This window comes from Lolium rigidum, chromosome 1, assembly GCF_022539505.1.
Source record: "Lolium rigidum isolate FL_2022 chromosome 1, APGP_CSIRO_Lrig_0.1, whole genome shotgun sequence".
Taxonomy (NCBI): Eukaryota; Viridiplantae; Streptophyta; class Magnoliopsida; order Poales; family Poaceae; genus Lolium; species Lolium rigidum.
In genome coordinates this window covers 327,362,530-327,372,773 of record NC_061508.1, presented here as the reverse complement: position 1 = coordinate 327,372,773, position 10,244 = coordinate 327,362,530, and the positions used below count along the sequence as shown (strand labels likewise).

The following is a 10,244-nucleotide window of genomic DNA, read 5'->3' as shown; positions in this document are numbered from 1 at the left end:
AGTTTTCAACGACAACTCATGTGTCCTTATAAATTTGAATATGAATCAGATGTTATTTTGGCTGTTTGCATGCATGCTTCAGGGATTGATAGCGATGAACTAAGCATAAGTTCATGTTTGATATGCAAAGTTTGACTTTCCTGTGTTCAGATTGATAAATTGAGGGTATGCAATATATATGATGACTAATTTTGGTAAAAACAATGAGTATTCTTTTTAGCACAGCTCAGTGCCTAGCATCAGAGCTAGTGAATTAGTTAGTAACAATTAGTACTTCCCATTATTTTTGTTTGAAGAAAGTGCATTTGGCGTTCGAGAGCTGTCTTGAGAATTGGTTCTCGACAGCTAGTTTAAAGTGCACTAGCCATTTGGTTCAGTCAGTTTAAAGCTTGTTGCTACCTAACTGAATTTGATACAACCCTACATAAGCAATAGTGAACAATGTAATAATTTCTATATGATGGGAGTTTTTACAAAACCAATACACATCAATGGAGTCAATTATATATCAGGGGATCACAAAACATTAATCAATGCAACAAAACATTCAGATAAGAAATTCTTGAATGGAAGAGCAAAAACCATTTGCAAACCATAAGAAAACATGCCAAAAGGCATACATGGACCTGGAGTTAAGCTAGAGCAGCATCACAATTATCTTGTTCAGCCATTTGTCCAACGCAGGGAGAGTAGATAACAAAGCACACATGAACCATAAAGTTGGTAGTTACTAGAATAAGTTTCTTACGAAAAACAAAACACATCTTGCTACCAGCAGCATAGAGTAATGCAGCTCACCAATCATCTTTAATGGTACCCATTGCAAGAACAAACATACTGTCCAAGAACTCGGTGATATCCTTTTTCTCCACATGGCAATTCTGGTTCATGTCAGAAGGAAAGCAAGAATGATCAGCACCCAGTAACTGAAACAGGACAACTAGGTACTACAACAGTTGACAAACAATAATGTGTCTTTCTAACTGAAAACAAAATAATTCTTCTGAAAAACTGTCTTCATATCCCAAACAGAGACATACTTCACTACAGTTTGTGTTCCAGTACAATCAAACAACTCACAGGCTAAGAATGTAGATAAGCTCACTATGATATTTTTTGGGTTATATTACGAGTGCTCATGAACTTATATAAGAGCAAAATCTTCATTATGGTATATATGTATATATAACAGGGAAACATGCATACACTCAAGCATGCTGATTCTAAATTGTAAGATCGAGCATTGAAAGTCACATAAGCAATAGCGTGCTTCAGCGTAAAGATATTCATTTCATTATGCAGCAATGTAGTTAAGCAGACTGTTAAAATACTTAAGCACACTGAAATCCCGTGGGTTATGGGGTGATAGTGAACTTGTAAAAGAGGAAATCTTAATTATGATATAGAAAAAGAAAAAAAAATGCATAAGCTCAAGCATGCTGGTTGTAAAATATAAGATCGAGAAACAAACTTCACATAAGCAATAGCATTTTTCAGAGTACAGCCATAATATTACCCAAGTATGCAACAACATTCTGAAAATACAAAACAGTCTCATGTAGAGTAGCTTGATGTTCAAAGTTAAAAGGGGGCTAACTCATGATGTATGATCATACAATGCAACTAAACAGAAATAAAATAATAATAGCCTGCTTAATTAGAGCAGTGAAAGGAAGAGTCAAACAAAGAAAGACCATATTAAACCAGAATTACACTTACAATAATCCACTATCAGGCATGAGACAAGTTATGAGGTAACTATAATGACCAGATATAACTAGGTAGGGCGCAATGAAAGTATACCAATTCATACTGTCCTTGACGACAATGATGGTGGAAAGTTGGTATAAATTGGCCCACATGAGACATCAGATTTCTCACACACCCTCTCAAGCTGAAATGTCTTGACGTCTAGTGAGAAACATTCAGATTTCTCAAACAACCTCTCAAGCTGAAATGTCCTGAAGTCCATCCTCAAATCTGACCTTCGCAGTAGCAAGTACCTCTGTGTTGCACGTACAATAGCATGATCACCCTCACCCAATGGGATTGTTTTCTCCAAATGCCAGTCGTTGGAAGTCTCACCTGCTTTTCCCCTAACATGGAAATGAACTTGGCCCTTTGACAAAGTAAGCAATCCAAGCCTAGCATCCCCTGCCTCCACGACGCCAATCTGTCGATTCCTCCATCTTCCAGGTGGGTAATCAGCGACGGTGAACTCCATCGTCATGGTGTCAAGGACAAGCATAACTTCCCTCGGATAATCCTTGAGGCCGCATTCCCTCCCTTTCATCGGCCAGTACAAACATCCATGGGCATAGTGAGATTGGCAGAACAAAGCAGAGTTCAACTGCACAGCTGGCACGCCAGGTAGCAAATCGCTCCAACCCTTGGATGCAATGCTTTGCCAGTTCCCTGTGTTTGAAGAATAGACGAATGCCACCACATTGGTCTTGCACTGTGACATCCAGATTACACGAAATGAAGTCTCATAGTCTTCCTTTTGCTCATCCACTTCCTTGCCAGGGGGGACGAGGATGACCTCGCAGGAGCGCTTGTAAATCAGCTCGAGCGGGTCCTTGACCGACGCGGTTAGATCTTTAGGAATTGGAGGAATCAGGCGGTAGTGCCGGTGCAAGGGGTCGCACACGACGAGCAGCGGAAAGACGACCAAACCCTGCTCGCTCTTGGGGCCGCGGTCAAGGAGGATGCGACCGTTGAGGATGCTCCTGACGCTCCAGAGGCCGGGGTCCGGCAGCAGGGAGTAGGGGGTGGGGCTGGGGAGGAAGGAGAAGGTGAAGTCGGCGGCGCGGACGATTGCGCTGGCGGCGGGCGCAGAGGTGTGAGGCGGGAGGGCCCGGCTGAAGCTGTGCCAGTCCATGAAACCGACGAAGGGCGGAGGGTGGCTTCTGCGGAAACGTCGTAGAAAGGAGCCGCCGGTGGCGACCTGGCGGAAGGGGACGCAGGCGGCGGAGGCGCGGACGAGGTCGGCTGCGGTGGGCAGCCGGAGGAAGATCTCCTCCAGGAGGACGGCCAGCCGGTCGTCCGTGATCGAGGTGCCAGGCGAGGCCATCTCCCGGCGGTGGTTCAGACTTGGGAGGAGCGTAAGGGGTTAGGGTTTACGAGGATGGGGATGGGGATGGGTGTTGGATGAAGAGATCTAGACTGTTTTTCCCCTTCGGCCAATGTAGGAGGTTTTATCACTTAGCACCACTAGTTTGAGGAAATTTTATCGTAAAACCACAGCTTTAGAAACTTTTTTCACGGAACACCAACATTTAGAGTAATTGCATCACAAAACACATAAATATCTACTGGTCCGGTCTGACAAGTAATTAGTTGACAGTAGTTATATAGAGTGACACCCAATTATTTTATACTCTCTCTCTCCGGAGCATGTTTGTGTGACAATATGATAATATTTGTTACACAATAATATTTGCTACACACCTGCTGTTGTTCGAGCCCCCTCCTCCTCTTCCCCTCACCTCGCCGCTGCCAGAGAGAGCCACCGGGAAAGTCTACGCGGTTCCCAAGGATGGAGGCGGCGGGGATCTCTCTAGTGTTGCTCGTTTGGCCGACGGGTGGCACACCCATGTCCGATATCTGGAGCTGCAGTCCCTGATCTGGCTCCGGCGGCGGTGATGGTCCGGCGAACCCCGGCAGTGGAGGCACCCATGGGCTTCAGCGGAAGGGATCGGGGACTGCAGCTCCAGATATCGGACATGGGTGTGCCACCCGTCGGCCAAACGTGGCGGCACTGGTGAGATCCCCGCCGTCGCCGTCCTTGGGAACAACGCAGGCTTTCCCGGTGGCTCTCTCTGGCTGCGGCGAGGTGAGGGGAAGAGGAGGAGGGGGCTCGGACAACAGAAGGTGTGTAGCAAATTTTATTGTGTAACAAATATTGTCATATTGTCACACAAACATGCTCAGAAAAGAGAGAGCGTACAGATAATTGGGTGCCACTCTAGATAACTACTATCAACTAATTACTTGTCAAGTCGGATCAGTAGAGATTTATGTGTTTTGTGATACAATTACTCCAAATGTTGGTGTTCTGTGAAAAAAGTTTCTAGAGTTGTGGTTTTGCGATAAAATTTCCTCAACTAGTGGTGCTAAGTGATAAAACCTCCCAATGTAGGGATCCGTCTAGCCTGCCCTATTCCACTCTACAACAGCGTCTCCACTCCGTGGCATTTTGGAGGCGGAGCTCTATCGTTAAACACTTAAAATCTGCATTTTAAAGTTTTAAAAAAATAAAAAACTAAAATTCTAGAGGTAGCTAATGATGTATGCTACAATGATGTAAAATCACAATGCAAAAAAAAATTATAGTATAGCCTGCATCAAATTGACAAAATCTAAAATATTTTATAGTCTTTAAAATATACTTTCTCCTGTTCATAATAATTGACTCTAATATGGATGTATCGGATGAAGTACAATATTCACTATACATTTGTCAGATTTTGTTATTTTTGTGTAGTCTAGAATATGAGGTATTTTATATTGAGAGTTTACACCATTATAGTATACATCATTAGCTATCTGTAAAATTTGATTTGGATTTTTTGAAACTTTGAATCAAAAAAATTGAGTGTTTACAAATAAAGAGCTACATGTAGCTCGGTCACTATTTGAAATTTTTTTCCTTCACTTGTTCACTAAATACGGCGTCTGGTGAAGCCCTTTGTTGCCCTTTTTTTTAGCCCGTATGGGTGTGGGGTGGGTGGGAGGAAACGCTGGTGTGGACACGAAAATGGGGGATGACTGGCCCCCCAGCCGTTCATCCTGTACGCCTCTAATACGATACACGAAAATGGAAAATTTGAGTACTTTTTTAAATAAAAATTAAAATATTAAAGAAAATAAAAATAATTTATTACAAATTTAGCAAATCATAGAAATAATTCAGTAAGTTCAACATAGTAAACAAATAGTTTAAGTTCAACAAAACACATAAAAATTAAACAAATAAAGAAACTAGGATGGAATTTTGTGCATTCACAGATTCTCCACCGGATCATCTTGGAGTTAACAGTGAGTATTTGTCTTCAACTTCTTGACGTTTGGTGACAATAGCAGCAAAAGCACGTGGAAATGGTGAATGGAACCTGGGTGCGCGCGCACCCATTTACGAAAAGTTAAAAAAATGCTATTTAAAAGTTTCAAAAAAATGTGAAGTAAATTTTTGCGTGTATATATTATGTTGATACTTACTCATGTGTGTTTTCACGGAAAAATACCATTATGTGTGACCTACACAAAAATGATAAAGATGTAACTGCACACGGGGTGGGATAAGTTCGCCTGTGACCTGTGCAGAGAGAGGAAGAACAGAGGGAGGAAGAAAGAAGAAGGGTCGGGCTGGGGGCGCGCGCGCGGCCGAAACTTAAGTGGATGTGTGGCGCCCTTGCCACGGGCGCCACACTTTCAATGTGTGGCGCCGGCGAGAGCGGCGCCACACGGTCTGCCACGTCGGATCGGCTAGCCAGCTCAGTGTCGACGAGCCACGTCGGATGGGTTTGCGGTGCCGGCAGCAGGGGCGCCTGGGCGCCACACAAAAGGGTTAGATGAGTGAAATAGTTTCGCCGGAGGGTCAGTTTGTGCTTTTCTTTCATTTTTGGGTTATTTTTGTGCAAATCGCCCCATGGGTTATGCACGGCTCATTTCCCCACAACTCTGGAAGCCCGTGCAGCCCGCGCGCGTGCAGTCGATTCCGCAGCTCGTGAAACTATAAAGCAATGAACTCAATCGATTTCACGTGTTTCAGGTGAGTAGTAGTAGCTACTGATCAGTCGAACAGGCTAGCTAGCTCACGGTAGTGATAGTGGTAGTGGTGGAGGGCTGCAGCTGTTGCGGTGGCCGGGAGGCTTTCTCGATGCGGCGGTGGTGGAGGCGTGCTCAATGCAGCGGCGGCCTAGAGGCTTTCTCGATGCGGTGGCAACCGGGGGTTCGTCGTGCACATCCCCATCGCGCTCCACTTTGTGCAGAACGCCAGCATCCTCTACGAACACCTGCTCCTGAAGGGACGCCACTCTTCTAGGCCACGGGCCTCGTCGGCCGACACGTCTACGAGCACCACCGTCGCGCGTGCTCGGGACGCCGAGTCAGCGTCACGCCGCAGCGTGAAGATGAGTGTGTCGACGAGCGCCATGTCGTCCTTGTCAAGCAGTTGAGCAAGGAGATGCCATCGAGTACTTCGTCGGGGCTTGCCTGCGCCGACTAGGATGGCGAATAGTGAGTTGAGACATGCGTGGCAGTTGGCTCCGGTAGCATGCATAGTCGGAGACTTTTGTTGTTACCATATTTAATAGTTTGGGTCTTTTCGCAAAATAAATTATCTGCAGAGACCGGTCAACACACTGCCAGCTCATCGAATACAACTCCAATGACCATAGATAAACCTCCGAGTGTATTCAGTTACCGTAAATTGGTATTTCGTGAGTACGATCACCTATGTATATTTTTTTTTTTTTTTTTGAGAAACACAGTACAAACGCAGATGCTCACATACACGCGCATACACTCACCCCTATGAACGCACACACGCACACCCTACCCCTATGAGCACCTCCGGAAGACCGAGCCGGCGGATTGAGAAACACAGTACAAACGCAGATGATCACCTATGTATATTTTACTCTTGCATATATATACGTTGGGTGTTCCTCTGGGATGCTCGGTGCAGTCGTCGCTGCCTTGACTGGAACTGATGCTGACACTGTCGTCGATCTGTTGCCTACGCATTTAACAGACTGTTGCTGAATCATAAGCAATCCGGCCGGCCGGTCGATTCCCTTGTGTGATACTCGTACAAATATTCCAGTTTCTTTGTTGATTCATACAGGTAGATAGGAATTCGAGTTGTTTGATGGGGACACTGGCACGAGCAAGGGTGGACGTACGGTAGATTCCGCACGCGCGACGGTCGGTCGGAGATCTCGATCGGGTGCCGTACTGCCGTGCGTGCTCCCTACCAGGCAGACTACATCGGCATATGCTAGCTTGATCGATCGTGTGAGACGACGTTACCGTGAGCGTCGATCGATCGCTCGACGGCCATGTCCGTCTACCGCGCGCGTGATCGCCGGCCGGCCAACCGCTCCTGGCGCTGGGTGATAATTCGGGGATCTTATCGACGACAGGTACGTACGTACGTTCGTTCGACGCTAAAGGTGTAGTTACGACGTCGGGAAAAGGGTTTCTGTCAGCCGCGAATCCTTTAGCACTGGTTGTCACTGGCCTCTCAAACCGGTGTGCTAATGCATCCTTTAGTCTGAATTTGTAGCCAGTCCAATGCTAAAAGTTGACGCAGCTCTAAACCAAAGCCTCTTTTTCTAATATTGCGTCCAGACCTGGCGCGTGGCCGAGACTGCTGAAGGCCCTGTTGCATATATATACGTCGGGTGTTCCTCTCGGATGCTGGGTGCAGTCGTCGCTGCCTTGACTGGAACTGATGCTGACACTGTCGTCGATCTGTTTGCCTACGCATTTAACAGACTGTTGCTGAATCATAAGCAATCCGGCCGGCCGGTCGATTCCCTTGTGTGATACTCGTACAAATATTCCAGTTTCTTTGTTGATTCATACAGGTAGATAGGAATATTCGAGTTGTTTGATGGGGACACTGGCACGAGCACGGGTGGACGTACGGTAGATTCCGCACGCGCTACGGTCGATCGGAGATCTCGATCAGGTGCCGTGCCGTGCGTGCTCCCTACCACATCGGCGGTCGGTCGGAGTATGCTAGCTAGCTCGATCGTGTGAGACGATGTTACCGTGAGCGTCGATCGATCGCTCGACGGCCGGCCATGTCGGTCTACCGCGCGCGTGATCGCCGGCCAACCGCTGGGTGATAATTCGGCCGGGGATCTTATCGACGACAGGTACGTACGTACGTTTTCGACGGGGATGGATGACGACGTGACGCCACATCGATAAAGCCATGCGGCACGTAGTGGGCATCCGCGCGAGGCGAGCTGGAAGAAAAGCAGCGGCGCGCGGCAAAGCAGTTTCATGGTATTGTCATTGATCGGCAGCGGTAAAAACTGTAGCGGAGGCCACACGACCAAAAGAAGCAAGTGATAAAAGGTGAATTAATCCACTGAATTTAATCCCACTCGTCTGGTAGCTAAGAAACTGAGTAACAACAGCGATCCAGTCCCGGAAACGGAAAGTAAATCGCTCGATCTTGGCCAGGATATCTACGACAAATCAATCTCCAAGCAATGTAATGGAACCAGACGGACCGGGGTGGAGGAGGAAGCTAGCTGTAGCTCTGGAGCCTAGTCATGGAGGATGGCGGGGTAGGTGACGAGGCGCCTGTTGCATGCGGTGCAGGAGAACCTGCGCTTGTTCTTGAGGCAGAGCGGGAGGAAGCAGAGCACCCACTTGGCCTCCACGTCGGTGGCCGTCACCACGCCGCCGCAGTAGGGGCAGCTCCCCGGCGCCTTCTGCTCGCCCACCACCTTCTCCTCCTTCCCGCACACCTTGGCGCCCGCCCTCGCCACCCTCGCCGCCGCCGACGACCCCTCCATAAGGACCTCCCGTGGTGAGTGGAGATGAGGACAGGCAGACGAGTAGGAAGCGAGGAGCGATGAGTGCTGTGGTTTCTATAGGCTGCAAAATGGATGGAGATTGAAGAGGGAGGCGGTGGCGTGGGGGCTAGCTCTGGCCTCTGGGTAATAAACTCCGGCGGGCGCGGGCGGCGACAATGAATGCGCTCCGGCTTTTGTTGGTGGCGCGGCAGCTAATGCGGTTGGTGCTGGTCACTGCCGTGCCGTTGCAGTGGCCGCTGGTGCGGTTCGTACGTTGGCAGCAGCAGATGCTGTCGTCTCTCACATCACACAGGACCAGAGCTGGACCCGAAGCTGCCTGGTTTTATTTGGATCTCGTTCGTGGCAGCGACCGACGAGACCGACCGGTCACCGGTGATTTTGAGTGCGCCGTGACAAAGCTCCATCGGCTGGCAATGGCTAGTGAGTGCCTCAGGTAGGTCGCCTGGTTAATCTACAGCTCACGACCGCCGCCGTAGCTTTTAATTGTCTAGCTAGCCGCCGTCGTACTAGGATGCAGGCTGTAATTAGCTACTAGGCTCGGCCGGATACGCGCGTACCACCAGGAAGAGGAAAGCTTTTGGATTCTTCCTCGGCGCGGCGCCTGCCGTCGCCGCGTGCACGCGCGGAAACGGACGCTCCAGGGGTCTCGTATAGTCGTATGTCGTATCTCGATCTGGACGCTGCTACTACGTCGGTTCTGTGCAAGCACACGTAGGTATAGTAGTACAGCGTTGCGAGCTTATCTCAGTGCCTACGTACACGGCTCCACATCATCCATGCGTGCGTCTACGGTGTGCCGTCACGTCACTCGTCACAAACAACTCTTCCCTCAAGTTTATTTGGAATGTATGAGCCGGCCAGGCCCAACAAGAAAAACAAACTTCTAAGGGCGCGTTTGGTTGCCTGCATTCAATTCATGCACCCATCCACATCTCGTTCCGGACGGGCCATGGGCCATAAAAGCCCCGTTGTTTGGTGGCCTGCATAAAGTATTTTCGGTCCCGTGGAGATTTGGGCTCTGGCCGTTTGGTAGGTCGGTTTTCAGGCCTTGTAGCAGCCAAGAACGTCGCCGCTGTTGTTTGGTTGCAACCCAGAAACTGCTTCTGCTTACCTTTTACCTTCGGTGGTGATGTTACCAGTGATGAACAGCATAAGAAAGAACACAATTCAGAGTTCAGACAAAGTAAAGCAGTGATAAAAGTTCAAACACCTTCATAGTTCAACACACAGGAGGATCATAGTTCAGGACACAAGACGACCATAGTTCATGACACACATAGTTGAACAGACGAGTGGAACAGCAACACAGACCAGGAGCTTCAGACATGGCTTTGGAAGATGACACACCTGGTCGCGTCGCCATGGTAAACGCACATGGTCATCACCTCAGTGCAGGTGTAGTCGAAGATGACCACATTGAACTGGAAGGTGGACACCTTCTTGAAGACTAGGAACTTGCCTATCTGCACCCGATGAGCGACAACGAAGGCCGCCCACCCCTGGTTGATGTACACGTCATCGCCTTCTCTCACCGTAGTCATCCTCCAGTAGTAGCCTGTGTTGGTGGTGACGACGATGTTCGAAGGGACTTCTCCGAACCACCTGACGAAATCACGAGGGATCTGTAGCCGCTCGAAGGTAGGCTTGAAGACGATGCGCAGGAACTGGTCCGGCGCAACATCC

At 48.5% G+C, this 10,244-nt stretch overlaps 1 protein-coding gene across 1 annotated transcript; it reads right to left on the bottom strand.

Moving 5' to 3' along the window:
- Positions 1 to 8,288: 8,288 nt before the first annotated feature.
- On the bottom strand, positions 8,289 to 9,800 carry LOC124684337. Its single transcript, XM_047218673.1, has 2 exons — positions 9,786 to 9,800; positions 8,289 to 8,492 (listed from the first exon to the last, which is right to left on the bottom strand). Exons 1-2 carry the CDS (start codon positions 9,798 to 9,800, stop codon positions 8,289 to 8,291), a joined length of 219 nt encoding a protein of 72 aa, XP_047074629.1.
- Positions 9,801 to 10,244: the final 444 nt, after the last annotated feature.